The sequence below is a fragment of the Ruditapes philippinarum genome, unplaced genomic scaffold (assembly GCF_026571515.1).
Source record: "Ruditapes philippinarum isolate M1 unplaced genomic scaffold, ASM2657151v2 ctg26480_1_1_1_1, whole genome shotgun sequence".
In the NCBI taxonomy this organism is placed as follows: Eukaryota; Metazoa; Mollusca; class Bivalvia; order Venerida; family Veneridae; genus Ruditapes; species Ruditapes philippinarum.
Genome location: NW_026852438.1, coordinates 1 through 18,351, shown reverse-complemented (window position 1 = coordinate 18,351; position 18,351 = coordinate 1). Strand labels below are relative to the sequence as shown.

Genomic DNA, 18,351 nt, shown 5'->3' with positions numbered 1-18,351 from the left:
GGAATCATCAATATCAAGAGTAGATGCGCATATCTTTGGCTTTTCCAGTCAGATCCTTTAACTCAGAGTTATGGCCATTGATAAGTTATGCAGTATGCATATAGATATATAATCGTTTCCGCGCTACTTCTCTTCAACTACTGGCTATAGAATTCAACGGAACTTTATTGGGACCTTCAATAACAAGAGGAGATGCGCATATCGTCGCCATGTTCCGGTCAGACCCTTTTACTCAGACATATGGTCTTTGATCAGTTAAACAATATTCATATAGAGCAATAATCGTTTCAGTTCTATTTCTCTGCAAGTACTGGCTGGAATTCAACGAAACTTTACGGGAACCTTCAATACCAAAAGGAGATGCACTGACGTCGCCTTGTTCCGGTCAGATCCTTTAACTCAGAGTTATGACCCTTGATCAGTTATGCAGTATGCATAAAGAGCAATAATCTTTTCAGTTCTATTTCTCTGCAAGTACTGGCTGGAGTTCAACGAAACTTTATGGAAACAATCAATACTAAGAGTAGATGCGCATATTATCCCATTGTTCCAGTCAGACACTTTAACTAACAGTAATGGCCCTTGATATGTTACGCAGTATGCATATAGAACAATAATCATTTCTGTGCCATTTCTTTGAATTACTGGCTTGAATTTAACGAAACTTAATGGGAACCATCAATACTAAGAGGAGATGCGCATATAATCGCCTTGTTCTGGTCAGACCCTTAAGACAAATTATGGCCCTTGATTAGTTATATAGTATGCATATTGAGCAAAAGTCGTTTCTGAGCTTTTTCTCTCTGCAACTACTGGCTGGAATTTAACAAAACTTTATGGGAACCATCAAGTTTATCCAATGAAAAGTGACCTTACGAACCTGCAATATTATAAATAAAAACTTTATAATAGGCCTACTGCACGTTTTTTATTATAGTGCACGTTTGTAACGTCGCTTTTTATTGGATAATCGTGACGTGTATATAGTTTTATATACACGGCTGCTGTTGATTTATGAAGAAATCGCTTTATTCCTCTAAAAATGATGCTTGCTGTATTATAAATTCGTTAAAAATATTTTTGACAGGTTATATGGCCGAATATAAACAGTTGTTTGCAGTATAACCCTCGCCTGGCGACTCGGGTTATATTTACAAACAACGGTTTATATAGATCTATATAACCTGTCAACAATCTTTGTAACTAATAATATACACGGCTGCTGTCAATTTGTGAAGAAATCACACTTGTTTCTCTAAAGAATGAAGTTTGCAGTGTTATAAATTCGTTATAAAGTTTTTGGACAGATTATATTGCCGAAGATAAATAGTTTGTTATATAATGCTATTTGGAACAAAATATTTACTTTTTGTTTGGAATAAAAATGTTTAGTTATCTGTTTTATTGTTATAATATTTTAAGTTTAATGTTAAAAGGAAAGGACTGGAAAAACACTGATGGCAACGTAAATCTTGGCGTGGTTATTAAAGTAAAGAGACATAAAAAGAAGGCGAAGGTAAGACACAATAAGTTCGGTAGGAGCGGTTGCCTTGTGGTTAAGGTGTCTGCCTGTCAACCCAGGGATCATGGGCTCGAGCCCTATTTAGGGCACGACCATGTTTCCTCATATGACACCAGTATTAGTTAGTTCCAGTGTTAGTCAGATAAGTTACACTCTTTCTTTATAATCATGCTAAAACAAACAGGGTTTCCTATATAACACATTATGTGTCGTATATTTTCTATAAGGTTTATTTAAAATTATAGAGAGTAAGGAATAACTTTTTCATTACCTTTGACTAATATTTATACTGAATTGATACCCGAACCGCATTTAATTGGTAACCAAGATTTGTTTTCAGTTTGGGCTTAAGGTCCTTTTGGTCGTTGCTTACTAAGCATTTAGTATCAAGGATTTAAATTTACATTATAAGCCGGTGTCTGTGGGCGTGAGAGATGTATCTTTGATGATTATACTCAATATACTGAGTCTGTGATTACCAGCTATTTGTTTTTATTTTCATTGCTCCCGAAGGATCTTTTCCAGATTATTTTACTTGATATCTTATAAATGTATACAAAACACTGAGACATGTAATAATTAACTTATTGCGTGGACGGTAGCTTGCAATTACCATTACTGTCCATGAAAAGGCTCAATCAAACCGAGCCAGCAACATTTTCAATTTTGCCGTGTTTGGCTTTCTTTAGGGATTCTGGTTTTCTCTATTTTATAGAGGAAAGACAAAATCAAACTAATTGATCAAATCGTTCATCTACACATGACAGGAACTTAACGAAGGAAATAAATATCAAATCCTAATATCTTTAAAGAAAATCATAGATGTAAAGTAATGCATTATCTTACAAATGTATATTATGTATGGCTCTATGACATGTATGGGACATGTTCAATTTGCTTTATGTTATTTATTAGGTACGATGGAATAATGGTAAACGTGGCAGTTATATGTATGATGATATACAACAGATTCAAGTGAAGACAGAGGCTGATTCAGGGAAAGTTTGGTTCTTTTGTTTGTTTGTTTGTTTGTTTGTTGGCACGGTATAGGCCATATAGCGACTTTCCGGCTTTACTGGTGGAGGAAGACTTGCGATGCCCCTCGAATTATTTCAGGCACGAACGGCCACCTGAGTAAAGCCGCCAACATTCCGTAAAGCAAGCTGGGTAGCTTCCTCAGAAAGTTTGGTTCATTAATTTACAAATTGTAAAAGTATATCTGTAAAAATATTTAAAACATAAAATGTTTTATTTGTAATACGATTGGAAATATACGATTCAGCATATTTGAACTGTTTTAATATCCATATATGCACTGTTTTTAATAGTATACATATATGAACTTAATACTTTTAATAATAATAAATGAACATAACAGAATATTTATTTTGACTTAAGCATATATACAGCTTATCATCAATCATGAAAATATAATACATGTACATTCAATCGCATGCAAATGAAAATGGCAAAAAAGTTGTATGTTGCAACTGTTTTAATATTAATATATGAACTGCTTTAATATTAATATTTGATTTCTTTTAATATTGATATTGTTTTAATACTAACATCTGAACAATTTTAATAACAATATATGAACAGTTTTAATATTAATATATCAATTATATTAATGTTAATATATGAACTGTTTCAATATTAAAATGAATTGTTTTAGTATTAATATATGAATATATAATATGTGGAATTATACGAATACTGCATAGAATGATATAATTATAATTTGAAAAGAATTTATACACTCAGTATAAACTATTTGATTAAAATGTATGTAAGTATTAAAAGTCAAACGGATTTCGAGTGAGCTGCATAACACTTGTATATAATACTGTCTAGTGTACTGTAGTTACCCTTTCATATTGTCTCAGGTTATTGTACATTTAGGTTCTCATTGACGTACAGTGACCTACTTTTGACTCAAAATTCATATCTTTGGCTAATACTCCGTGGAAATTGCATGGAGGTAAATTATCACCACTTTTTTGTAAGAACATGTCATCAACGTATTCGACAGCGAAAGGGCGGATGGACCCTCATTAAGCATGAACTACATACATACATACATACCTACCTACATACATACATACATACATACATACATACATACATACATACATACATACATACATACATACATACATACATACCTACCTACATACATACATACATACATACATACATACATACATACATACATACATACATACATACATACATACATACATACATACATACATATATACATACATACGCTCAATACATACGCTCAACGGCACCGAGTTTGTTAGTGTCAAAAGGGAGTCGACTTAGGTCGAGACTGAATATTTTTTTCGAGATTTATGTACCATTTGATGTAGGCTAGGACACTAAATATAAACTGATGAAGTCAATTCGGGCTATGAATCACAAAATTGAAAGAAAAATAAGTTACAAAGTGTAGTTTTTAATTTATTTTGTTGAAAAAGGAACAATATATGTGTATTTGATATTACTATAATAATCAACTTATTTATTTATTTATTTTGCAGAGGTGCCAGCAACCGCTTTAATAAGAGATCTCCAAGGCAAGAATTTGAATTTGAAGTTCCGCCAGCCATGACGATAGAAGAATTTGCGGCTAAACAAGGAAAGAAAAAGAATAAAAACTCGAATTAGATATTGATAACAGTAAAACATTGCATATCTAAAGAACAACAATGTGAAGTCAATGCTGATAGCGCTGTGTAACACCGCACTTTGGGGTTACACGTTACGTACTTTGGGGTCCGACCCTAAAGTGTGTTACGCACTTTAGGTTCAAATTTTGACCCAAAAGTGCGTTACACAGGTACATACGCAATTTCTAACATCAGACAAACGACCGCACTTTGGGGTCATAAAAATCTAACCAATAAAAAAGAATTATACATGTAGTTATATTTTAAAGTAATATGTTTTTGTTAATGCCAAGGGTTAACTTAAAATAAGGAATGAAGTACTTGGCGATATATATAAAGACGATAACAATAACAGATGATCGCTCGGCTTATTTCCCAATTTGCAAGTAATTATATTTTTGTATTTCATTATGTGTGTCATAGAATGAGGGCCTTAATGTAAGATACATGTACATGTATATATAAATATGTTTGATGTGAATACAATAATTAACATTTACAGCTGTATACAGCTTACAACGAAAGCAGCCTACCGTTATAGCTGTATACGCCAAGATGCTGCATATTATCGTATATACTAGTAGCCTATTTTGTTAGATGACTAAACTTGTGATCGTCCGAACAACTTCGACCAGGACAATGGCAAAGACCACGTCTATAATTTTGCGACTTTTAATTCGGCTACGATCATTACGACTTCGATCACGACCACGACTACGTCTTCTACACCATTAATGACTACAAGTACAGCTATGACTACGATAACAACTACAACTTAAACGACTACCTACGACTTTTAGAATTTGCCACAAAATGCGATTATTTCTTCGACTACGAATGATACAATATTATTTGTGGTGTTATTTATATACCACCCGACGGCTCTTCTTAAAGTTCAATTGATAATTTTGACGATATTGTGTTTGAGTTTCATTAAATTTTTCAGTGAACTTATTTTAACAGTTATCGTAGAAAGTACTTGCCCATTAATTTACGAAGAGGTAACATATTTAATTTACAGCAATTATTTCAAAATACTGATAGAACTGTATTAATCAAACTGTCTGTTTTTACACAAAGAATAATGTCTATTATGAAATAATGTTTACCACCTTCTAGTCAGTATCTACTAGTATTGCCAAGTATTGTCTTGATTTTCATTGTTTACTTTATCTATTTTTATGTATTTTATTTAATTTTTTATTATTTTTTTCATCTTTAAGGTCTCATGACATTTGTAATCGCATTGTGACACTTCCTATTTAATTTTTGTGGAACTTATTGTACCGGCGTGGTGTGGTTGCAATGTGGGGCTTCGTGGGCCCCATGTTGTGGTTACACCATGTCGCTGCATCACTTCATTTGCGTTTTTGGTCAGGAACTTTCATTGTGCGATTGCATTATGTCTCATTCTAGTCTCTCATTTGTAAAGTCATTCATAAGTATCTCTAGTCTTATTTTTGTATTTATCATGCCAATTATTTTGTCTCAAGCTTTATTTACACAGCTGTATTATTGTTTTGTTAATGCTCGTTTGTTTGTGAAATTTTACTGTTTATGAAACTGATGCCCATATGGGCCTAGTTGAAATAAAAAACTTTTTACACATCTGTACGACAAGTACTTCTACGAATGCTGATTCGACATCATCTGCGACCAAGATTACTACCATAATTGCTTTCACAACGACACCTTCGGCGACGTCCACTCTTCAGTGACTTCAACTAAAACTGCGACAAGTACGGAAACAACTGCAATGATGACGACGACTTTGACTGACTGACGAATTATAACTACAACCAAGACTACACCTTCAGCTTCGACGATAACGACGACGACCAAAAATTGGATGCACATTTCCAACGTTTACAGCTTACGTAAGCTAACGTCGTAAATTAACGAAAACCTAACAAGAGGAGCGCTTGCCTAGTGGCTTATTATAAGGTGTCTGCCCCTCAACCCAGGGATCAAGTGTTCGTGCCCTTCGCAAGTCACGATCATTTTTTTCTCATAAGACACTAGTACCAGGAAGTGGACGAGAAAAGTAATTTATATAAAGTGCAAAAACTCGTTTCATAATCGAGCTAAATAAATATGTTTAAACTAACTAACAAATATAGATCTTCGTAAGCTGTATAGACTTTCAACTAGGATTCTTTCAACTAACGTTTACAGCTCACGCGTAAGCTATATACGTCATAAGATGTTAACGGTGAATATTAAGATGAAATTTACTGTATTTATGGCAGGAATTTTTTTCAAACATATATAAAAGCTAATTTTCTGAAAAACGAAATTATCTTTTTATATGGCGGTCATTTATAAAAATGCAGCTTTTTTGGTCGTATATTAAAACAGATACATTTTGTAAAACCTTACAATTCTCCTAAATATTTCTGTAAGATTTCAATGAATCAAAATATAAAATGTCTGGTGGCGTAAATAATCGTTTGCATTAAATTTCACTCGTGTCATTTCATTTTAAGTCTCAAGATAGCGTTCAAAATGGCCACAAATCGAAAATAAGTCATTCCTGACATATCAATATCTAAGAATACTTTACATTTACTAATAGAAGCAGTTACTCTCATGACATAACATGTTATACCTGACTAATACCATGACATACGTAAAAGTCATTTAGATTTCAAAGCAGAAGTTTACGAGATAGCAACAAAAACATTTACTTTAAGGCATTTACTAATCGAGTGATTATGGTCATTCCGGTCGTTCATATGGTCCAAATATTTCGGAAACTCGAAAATTGTGAAATAGGTTTGAAATGAATTTACAACTGTAGCCCTCGCGCTACAATAATGAAAGTTACTCCTAAGATACTTGTTATAAGTCATTGAAACATAATTTTATTTACATGTTTTTTAAAAAGTAAATTGATGTTTACTACATTTTATTTATCATTTATCGGTTTTCCCCCATTAAATTTAATTTGGAGTTTAATATGACACCAAAACTGTTCACACGTAAATAACAGAACAGAATGCTCTTCGAAGAAACATATGTTATTTTACGAACACATTTAAATTCGTTTATTCTGATAGTCAAAAAGTTTGCGATATTTAAAGTGGTAAAATTAATAAAACATTTATCACTTACATAATACATGTTTAAAATTCGATGATTGCATAGTTATGTATCTACGTTAATTTTGAACTTGCAGATAAAAAATAAGTCAGTACTCAGTATTTAAGCAGAACTCGGTTAACATTTTTAGAACGATGGAACCCAAAGTGCGTTAATATGTTGCATATCATCGCACTTTGGGGTTCATTTCGGGATTTTGACCCCAAAGTGCGTTTGGGTGCATTCAAAGTATTACAAGTGTTACCAATACTAAAATACCATTGGTTACCTTAATCATCATTTGTACCACTGGTTGACAAGTTACTCTGAACGGATTTTATCTTACTATTTGTGCAATTAGGATAAAAACATTTGTACCAACGGTGAACACCGACTGATCTAATAGTTTGACCCAGCTTAAATTGTAACTTGTACTCGTATTTATATTAGTAAAAGTTATCTAGAATCAAATTTTTGTTTATTTGAAAACCTGAACACTTTGAAAATGTGCAATTCTATTACAGTCTAATATGATCATTAAAGTTTTCATACAACAATGAAAATAAGACCAGAATCGCTATTTTCAATGACGTCAAAAAAGTGACGTCACTTCTAAAGAACTAGTCTTCCTGCCTAATAATCTGCCAATTTTGTCCGTTAAACATAAGTACCATTGGTATGCAATGGTTAAAAAACCTACCAATGGATTTACTCTGAATGTACCCGCTGTTTCCTTAAGCTACCCATTTGTCCGATTTTGCTGCAAATTGGTCCGTGTATAACTGATTGCCTTCACTATATTTTTTGTGTTGGCGCGAGAAATATGGCTGCAAGATTGTCGCTTTGCATAGATTTAGCTCACGCGTCATTTTTTTTCATCAGCTAGTTGATAAATACTACGAATTTTGTAAAGCAAAATACTAGCCTGCTATTAGTCCCATTTCGTTGTGGATTGACGAGTGAAAAGGCTAGGGGTCAATATTACGCACATTGCGATAATGCAATAACGTCGCCAAAAGTCATGGTCGCCAAAAGTCCGCTTCGCATGGGCGTCATCCATTTAAGCAATTTTTGTTCTTTCTGTATATACTCGGAGTCATATACCCTGTTAAGAATCTTTATAATGAATTTATAATACTAAAAAACTTCTTCTACTAGAAAAAACATTTCTTTATTAATTTACAACAGTCCGGACCAGGCCGCAGCCAACAAGTTGTCGTTGAAGGCCATTCATCCGCATCATCCCCAATTAGTTCCGGTGTACCCCAGGGGAGAGTACTAGGTCCTTTACTGTTCCTCTTTTACATCAACGACCTACCAAGGTGCGTGACTTCCATCAGCTGCCTATTTGCTGACGACAGCCTGATCTACAGGAAAATCAAATCAGAAGCTAACGCATTAGCCCTCCAAGAAGACCTAGATAGACTCCAGAAATGGGAACGCAAGTGGATGATGTCTTTCAATCCCATCAAATACGAAGTAATACACTAAATAATCCCCCAAAAAAGAAGTCCCATCATTTATGCCTACAAGGTCCACCAATCAACTCTTTAATCTGTCAAAAGTGGAAAGTACCTTGGTGTCAGCATCGCAAATAATTTTTAATGGAACATACACACAGAATCTACCATCAAGAATGCCAACAACTCTCTATCATTCCTTAGAAGAAACATCACAAGCTGCCCACAAGACATCAAGGCCCAGGACTACAAGACCCTTGTTAGACCAATCCTGGAGTATGCAGGCACAGTCTGGGACCCACACACAGCCACCAACATCAACCAGCTGGAAGCTGTCCAAAGGCAAGCTGCCCGATTTGTAAAAGGCGATTACAAAACTACCAGCAGCACCACTGCAATGATGACAGACCTAGGCTGGCCAACTCTACAGCATCGCCGCTCCAGGACAATGCCAAGCTAGTGATGGTCTACAGGATCACGCACAACCTCATAACCATCCCAGCTGCACAGTACTTTCACCCCCCTGACACTTGGTGGCCATGACTACGGACACAGATTCCTTGTCCCATTCTGCAGAACAGACACCATGAAGTTCTCCTTTGTACCTTCGGCCATCCGCATGTGGAACCAGCTTCTAGAGCACCTAGCCACAGCAATCAACCTTGAGGCCTTCAAGGGAGGACTAGTCATGGGGCCCTAATATGCCGGAGTCGATTTTATTTTTAACCTGTTCTTCTTGTAAACTTGCACTTATTCGCCGCACAACACTTTGTACATACACCCTGTATGTCAATGCCCCAGAGTGGGTTATGTACAGTATTGGAAGAAGAAGAAGAAGAAGTCGTGTATATAGATTATATAAACATCAAAATTAACCAATGAAAATCGACGTTACAAACGTTCAGTATTACAAAACAGTTTTTTATCCGATAATGCGACCATGTACTTCTGTAGTTACTTTTTTATATAACTTTGGATCATGTACTATGAAACTGATGTTATTTTGGTTCTTTGTTGCAAGCGACCGGATAGAATATCAGACAAATCTGATTTTGATTTTCCATCTTCTAAAAATCTGCCTAGTTCACATTTTGTAGCAGTCGGATCGGCGACACACATCAAATGTAGAATGTCCCTGAAACAAATACATTTTAACCAATATAAGTAGATCTTTACAATAACATAAATATGGCAACCAGGTTTAAAAAAATAGGAGTACCAAAAGTTCATTTCAGTACAATAAAAGGTTTTCTGGACCGTAACTCTTTTGGCTATATCTGGGGGATTTTCTACGAAAGCTCGAAACAAATCAATAAGATGCACAAAATCTGCTTAAGTCCAGTCGCGACGTAAGAAGTTATGAATATTATATAACAATAGAAATGGATATGACGAAATGTGTTCACGCATAAATAGAAATGATATCCATTCGTAAATATTTTATCTCAGCTGTCCTTCAATCGGTTCAAATCGCAGGATTGGCTTATAAGCCAAGCGACAGGGCGACATTGCGACAACACGCCGTTAGGCGAGCTTCGCTAGAGACAGGACGAACAAGAACACAGCGCGACAACGATAACGATACCAAATCAGCCACCATAATATTATAATGTTTTACTTTTATCTATATCTAGTTCGAGTTTTTATTCTTTTTATTTTCTTGTTTAGACGCAAACTCTTCTATCGTCATGGCAGGCGGAGTTTCAAATTCAAACTCGAATTCTTGCTTTGGAGATCTCTCATTAAAGCGGTTGCTGGTACCTCTGTAAAATAAGAAAATAAATAAGTTGATTATTATTGTAATATCATATACGCATCTTTACCTATTATACATTTACATTTGTAACTTATTTTTCTTTCAATTATTAAACAATGTACATTTTAGATTAAAAGAACACCGAGCTCCAAAAGCCAAAAGCATAAAATTTGAATTTCTTACATAGATCGACTGGGCACCAAAAAACGGAAAGGCATGCAGAAGTCAATTTACTCAGAATTAAATAGTAATTCTTCTTTTTGTGCGACTCATAGCCCATATTGAGTTTATATAAACGTAAAGTAAAATAATCATTCTGTAAAACAGTGAGCTAATAATCTAAAACGTTTCATACAAGTCACTTTACCGTGTCGGTACGACTTACAACCCAATCAACAAACAAATAAAAGAACCAAACTTTCCTTGAATCGGCCTCTGTCTTCACTTGAACCTGTTGTATATCATCATACATATAACTGCCACGTTTACCATTATTCCATCGTACCTAATAAATAACATTAAGAAAATTGTCCCATACATGTCATAGAGGCATACATAATATACATTTGTTAGTAAATGCATTACTTTACATCTATGATTTTCTTTAAAGATATAAGGATTTGATATTTTTATTTCCTTCGTTAAGTTCCTGTTATGCGCAGAGAACGATTTAATCAATTAGTTTGATTTTGTCTTTCCTCTATAAATAGAGAAAACCAGAATTCCTAAAGAAAGCCAAACACGGCAAAATTGAAAATGTTGCAGGCTCGCTTTGATTGAGCCTTTTTATGGACATTAATGGTAATTGCAAGCTACCGTCCACACAATAAGTTAATTATTACATGTCTCAGTATTTTGTATACATTAATAAGATAACGAGTAAAATAATCTGGAAGAGATCTTTCGGGAGCAATGAGAATAAAAACAAATAGCTGGTAATCACAGATTCACTTTATTGAGTATAATCATCAAAGATACATCTCTCACACCCACAGACACCGGCTTATAATGTAAATTTAAATCCTTGATACTTAAAGCTTAGTAAGCAATGACCAAAAGGACATTAAGCCCAAACTGAAAACAAAACGGGGTTGCAATATAACGCGGTTCGCGTATCGTTTCAGTTTATATATATTAGACAAAGTTAATGAAAAAAGGTATTCCTTATTCCCAATAATTTTAAATAAACCTTTTAAAAATATACGACACATAATGTTTTATATAGGAAACTCTGTTTATTTAAGCATGATTATAAAGAAAGAGTGTAGTTTATCTGAATGACTATCGATTCCACGTCCTGGAACAAGCCAATACTTGTGTCATATAAGGAAACGCGGTCGTGCCCCATATAGGGCTCGCGCCCATGATCCCTGGCCACAAGGCAATCGCTCCTACCGAACTTATTGTATCTTACCTTTGCCTTCTTTTTATTTCTCTTTACTTTAATAACCACGCCCAGATTTACGTTGCCATCAGTGTTTTGCCAGTCCTTTCCTTTAAACATTTAACTTAAAATGTTATAACAATATAAGTGATAACCAAATATTTTTATTCCAAACAAAAAGTAAATATTTTGTTCCAAACAGCATATTATAAAAAATATTTTCTAATTTTCTTCTTAGCCAATCATTTTTGATTCATAGTATATCTAATAAGTCAAGTTCTATAATTTCTGGATTTGCACAACCCAAAAATACGCAAAACAATATTTGACAATAACAGTTATAATATTAGATATAAAGATTTTTGACAGGTTAAATGGCCCTATAGAAACAGTTTTTATTACAAATAACTGATTATATTCAGCAATATCATCTGTCCAAAAACTTTATAACGAATTTATAACACTGCAAACTTCATTCTTTAGAGGACAAAGTCTTCATAAATTAACCGCAGTCGTGTATATTATTAGTTATAAAGATTGTTGACAGGTTATATGACCCTATATAAACGGTTGTTTGTAAATATAACCCGAGCCGCCGGGCAAGGGTTATATTGCAAACAACCGTTTTTATTACCTGATACCTAATATAAATGTAATTTGTTATAATTTACTGTTTTCTGAAATTCTAAAAACGTCAACGTTCGCGAACTGTTGACCGGTCAATAGTTTCGACTGTTTCCCTCTCGTGCTCTGACGTCATTGACGTCATAGAGGATTCCCACTTGAAGCGTCCATCGATATTGATCATGAACCAGACGTGACGTGACATAGTTAAAATATTAAGTTTAATTATTAACATATGTGCAAAACTATTTTCTTGTTCCTTTGTTCTTCTGCAAATACTGTTAAAACAGTAGTTGGTCAGGTAATTAAACAGTTATTTCATGCGTGATTTGGGAACAGTCAAACAGTTGTCCCTCGATGTCGGGGATAGTGTTTTGAACTGTTGCCCTTGGCCTACGGCCTTGGGCAACAGTCCAAAACACTACCCCCTCCACCTCGGGCCAACAGTTTGACTGTTCCCAAATCACATATGAAATAACTGTATAATATTCGGTTATATAACCTGTCAGACATATTTAAAACGAATTTATAATCCTGCAAACTTCCTTTTTTAGAGAAAAAAATGAGATTTCTTTATAAATGGACAGCAGCCGTGTAAATAAAACTATATAAACGTCAAGAATATCCAATGAAAAATAACGTTACAAACGTGCAGTATTATAAAATGTAATAATAAATGTCAAGATTATCCAATGAAAAGTGACGTTACAAACGGGCAGTATTATAAACTGTTATAATAAACGTCACGATTATTTAATGAAAAGTGTCGTTACAAACGGGCTGTATTATAAAATGTTTTAATAAATGCAAGGTTATCCAATGAGAAATGACGTTACAATCGGGCAGTATTATAAAAAGTAATACTAAACGTCACGATTATCCAATGAATATGACGTTACAAACAGGTAGTATTATCAAATAATATTATAAAGATATGTACCAGGTACTACTTTACAACCAACTGCTATTTTCTCCCCTGGTTTAAGTTTTCTGGGTTCATCCACAATAAGCACGTCATATCCTAGAGCCCCATACATATAAACATTTTGATTTTCATCTGCATCCCATTCTATCCAAAGCTGTTGATCTTTAATAGGAAGAAATAAAACAAAGCGCATTGAAACATCACTCATATTATAAAATGTTATATATTTGTAGCATTTACAGTCATAGCAAGCAACTGAAATATGAGACAGGTAGTGTCAATTGATCTATAAATTGTTTGGTCAAGATAACCTTTCTATAAATGTCCCTTGCCCTGAATAGTGTAATATGAAATTAGGCAAAGCCTATGAACGGTGAAGTCTGTTAAAAAAGGTTAATTTTTCCGTTTTAAAGGTGTCATTCGGTATTATATAGACAGCTTCCGTTTTCACTTGAGTATTATTTATCCTAAAAGTTGCGATTGTCCGTTACCGGAATATCCCGCCTATTATCATTGAATAACATTGAAAATGGCGCCGCCCGACTAGAACTGACACTGAAAATTTCATTGATAGGTATAAAGTTCTATGTATTCTTTAATTGTTTTTTTATTTGATTTTCTTTTAAATATACACATGTAGTTTATAGCCGGGCAAGTCAAAGCCCGGGCCCGCTTTAAAAGTCTATATGCCCCTTATGGCTGAGGGGTCGCCTTTAATTGTTGAGGCTTAAGAAAAGCAGTCACTGTTTATCCCTGCGTGACCATAAGAGTACGCTCCCTTCGCAGCTTACTGAATGCACTCACGCTAAGTGAAACATTCGACCGATGCGCAGGAGAGTACCATAAGAGGTGAATAAACGGTTTTGAAGAACCCTGGAGTCTATGCATCTCTTAGCTACAGCAGATGAGGTGGTTTTGACTCCTGGTGTTGTTTTGAAGTTTGTAACTCCTGAGATCTCTCAAAATCATCTTTAATTTTTCGGCTCAATATGACCTATACATTTGTACTGTGTCGGTGCGCCGTAAAACCGAACAGTCAAACAAAAAAAACTAGTCTAAAAATCAAAAGCAATAAAATGCTTTTATACTATTTAATACTTTTATACTTTTAATTTTTGTTGTTGGGGTTTACGTCCACCCACACACTAAAGGCCATGTGGCGACTTTCAAACTTTACTGATAGATTAAGACCTAAAGTGCCCCTCCGTGCATGATTTTAGTTATCAGGGGTTATATTAAAGGAACTCCACTTCCGTCAAAAAGTCTAAAAACATATAATTTGAATTTCTTACAAAGATCAACTGGAAAACAGAAACATATATAAATGATACCAATTCAGAAATATACTCAAAAATGAATTGAAAATCGTATTTGTGTGCTGTTCTTAGCCCGGTTGAGTGAAAACCTTCCAAAGCTTTTCAATTTTGGGTAAATTGGCACAAATAGATTAATTATTTTGGAGCAAATAATCTGAAATTTTGCACACACGCTTTTGGTCTAGACCTACATCAAATCGAATATTAAACCTCGAAAAAAATGTTTTCAGTTCCTTCAGAACAATGTTGAACTGATCTGTTTGACTTACCGTTACCAGCATGCCCTATGACCGTTCCAGTGCCATTGCTATCTTGCTGTCTATAATGCCAGTCCGGACCTCTCCGTACTCGGCTGCCAATCGGAGGCAATGTCTTGCTTTTGGATTCATGATAAGCATCTCTGTTGGGGCTGTTGGATATTCTTACATTTTCATCAAAATGTCGTTTGGCACTTTTCTGTATATTCATCAGATCTTCCTATAGGAAATGAACATATAATTGTTTTACTAAAGCCTTTTACGTTCTTCCATACTTTTGTGGCGACATATACGAATTAACACAATTTGACCATTTTTACCGGTACACCGCCTGCTCTAAGCCAATCAGAATGGAGAATTTAATATCACATCAGAAAAATGGACGACAAAAGATCTCAAAAACGGGACACCTAAGGGGCACGCTATCTCCCATGTTTTTGACGGGTTACCTATGTTTTGAATTGTAATACTAACTTCATACACGAATCTCGAAACCAGCGTGAAGGCTCCTGCGGGTTAAAGCGTATTCGGAGTATTTTTCATATAGAAAATAAAAAACATTTACTCTATTGTTCAGGAATGAGTCTATATGATGAAATGTTTTTCGAATACTTGGCTGAACGGCTAGTTATAGCATTTTTGGAAAAGATAATACTTGTTATAGTTTCTTTTAACATTTAAACGAGCCGCCATATTGGTATCCTCAAATTCTGATGTCACAGTAGAAAACACCCTTTCACGCCACTAAAAATAGACCTGCAGACAGCGGGCGAAAGTATCTCCGGCGTTTTATTACGATATCGCCAGACGCCAGACATTAGTCGATATTTGCCGATTCATAGAGAAAAAACATTGGCGTGTAAAAGTAAAATATTATGAAGGGAACAAAGACAATAATTTACACATTGGTAGCGGTCAAAAGGAGCACAAAATATGCAACAATAGCCTTTACTGTGTTAGTCAAGAAGCGGAAAGATGGTAATAAATACTGCAAGCAGTCATTAATCTTGAATCCTTTTCACTTTTATTCAAACCCTGGAACATTTTTCTCATGTTTGATTTTCTTGAATTATTCTGGCCCATCTCGGGGCATGCAGCTTTACCATAGAATGTTCGAAAAAAAGCTTTGCAGACGGAAGTCGTTATATGTCCTATCATATTAAACATGTTAAAGATTTAGAAATTCTTAACGGCTATAAAATATTTAATTTCAAAACACTCTTCGTAAAAATGACAGATTATCAATGTTGGATCGAATATTCAAATGCCGAATAAAATGTTCGCATTACTGGAACGCCAGTGAGATTGGCCATTACATAAACATCATGAAGTAGCATATAGTAAACATTTATGTGCAAACAATAACGACAAAGTAACTATATTTTAATATTTTGGAAAAGTATCTAAACGGTTTCAACAGAGTCTAGGTGTCTGTTGTATTGATAATTACCTTATCTTCGCTGGAAAGGTCATAATCAGAACCACGTGTTTGCGTGCCAGCAATAAGGCCTATTGGATCTAGCAAGCGTGTCTAAAAATTAAAAATAATTTAGTCACGACAAAGATGTTCTTCATATACGTTTTAAAAGATCAGGTAGTATCTCAATTATGAATAATGATCAGAAAATGATAATAATAATATATGAGCAAAAGAGAAACAAGGGAAACCGCTATATAAGGAACGCTGTCCGGATAAAATTTAAAAGTCAACACATTGTTAACCTGAGGTCAAGCAACACGTCAAAATTAAAAATGTTGCAGATTTGGTATAAATGAGCATGGACGATAGTGATGAATGAAATCCGGACAAAATGTGATCACTGGGAAGCATTAATCACGAAAAAAAATACATGAAAATGGTTTGCTTGAGTCTGTACATGATGGGTAATGAAAAAGTGCAACATTCCTCACGCCCCCTAACACCGGCTTGAACCACTCACTTTTCAACACTTAAAAGTTCATGAAAGCTACTGATGACCATTGAAAAAGTTTGATTTTCATAGTCAGATTTCAGCAATCATGACAATTTTTGCATTACTGGTCACCACTACATGTAACAAAATATTCATCAAATATCTTTAAATACATACAGTTAAATATTGTCTCCTCGCCAGCCTTCTACCTTGTCTGCAGTCGAGCACCGTACCGTCTGAAATTGCCGCCATTGTCTTGTGAAAATCCTAAATTCCACAAATATCATAAATATTACTGTCTGGACTTTTCATCAATTTAATCAAGAGTTATAGCATTTTTGTCTACCTATGATAAGAATATTAGGACCTTAAAGTCAAACGATTGTGATATTTGACGTCATTTTTCTCACATAAGCATCTGACGGGAATATCGAAACACAATCAATTCTATTAAATGATACAACTGGAAAGGGGATATCCCCCGGGAGAAAGAAATGAAAACACAAAATTTACAGTAAAATTGCAGACTCGGCTAGAATGGGTTTGCTGATAATTGTTATGGATCAGTGCAAAATCTCTAATGCCCCTTTCAACGGTTCAACCCATATTTAATCGTTAAAAGTCCCGAAAGACTGAACTCTTTCTCTCTTCCCCTCGGTACGTGCACGTTGTGGAGAAAGCACAGGCCATCGGCAAAAGATTTATAGCTTAGCGGGTGAAACTTGTACTCTACAGGGAAACTGCCTTTTTTGCCTTACAGGACTGTTGGACCCTCATTCAACATAGAAATACACATAACAAGACTTCAGGGAAGACCCGTTGCTAATATTGAGAGAACTTGTGGGTCAACCCTTTTGCCAAATATGTCATGTCATTGTATTGTAACTGTTTACATGTATGTATATGTCTTTTTCGGCAATAAAATATGTTTAAATCTAATAACAAGACTAGACAACTAGGCAGCGACCCAGAGATGAAGTATGGGACAATTATGTGCAACTGTTATATAATACTGGCCAAAGGAAAGTAAAACGATAGAGGCTGATACGTACCACATCTGAATTACCAACTGGTACAAAAAACAAATCCATATGGGTTTTCCTTAGTCTTTCCATTTCTTGTAATATCTTTGCTTTCGTCTAAAAAAATCAAATGAACAATCCATGATTGCATTATTTTTCTCACAAAGTAATAATATTAAAAGAACAGTTATTGAGAGAGTTTTTAAACGGTAGACATTTTTTCTTGTTTATCAAACAAGTTACCACGCATAGTGCGTTTGTAATCTGAAAGAGGAACGTATAATACTAAATCGAAAAAGAATCCGCCGTTTGCAGTTTAAGACGATCTTTAAATCTTTGAATTTTAAAGAACAGGGCAGTCTAAAGGTTTTTTTTTCAGTAGCATGTTCGTTTACTTAACCAGTTGCACTAATGTT

The 18,351-nt window shown here is 34.6% G+C and overlaps 1 protein-coding gene across 2 annotated transcripts; it reads right to left on the bottom strand.

Moving 5' to 3' along the window:
* Positions 1–7,694: 7,694 nt before the first annotated feature.
* Positions 7,695–18,062, bottom strand: LOC132760322 (uncharacterized). Of its 2 annotated transcripts, XR_009629837.1 has the most exons (8): positions 17,966–18,062; positions 17,091–17,180; positions 16,451–16,531; positions 15,013–15,220; positions 13,443–13,589; positions 11,909–11,988; positions 10,357–10,999; positions 7,695–9,873 (listed from the first exon to the last, which is right to left on the bottom strand). XR_009629837.1 is itself a non-coding variant. In XM_060752278.1 (7 exons), the coding sequence occupies exons 1-7, from the start codon at positions 18,026–18,028 to the stop codon at positions 10,853–10,855; spliced, it is 816 nt and encodes a 271-aa protein (XP_060608261.1). In that variant the 5' UTR covers positions 18,029–18,062; the 3' UTR covers positions 9,890–10,852. The 2 variants fall into 2 exon arrangements, 1 of the variants encoding a protein (XP_060608261.1); XM_060752278.1 differs by lacking the exon at positions 7,695–9,873 and having other exon boundaries at positions 9,890–10,999.
* Positions 18,063–18,351: the final 289 nt, after the last annotated feature.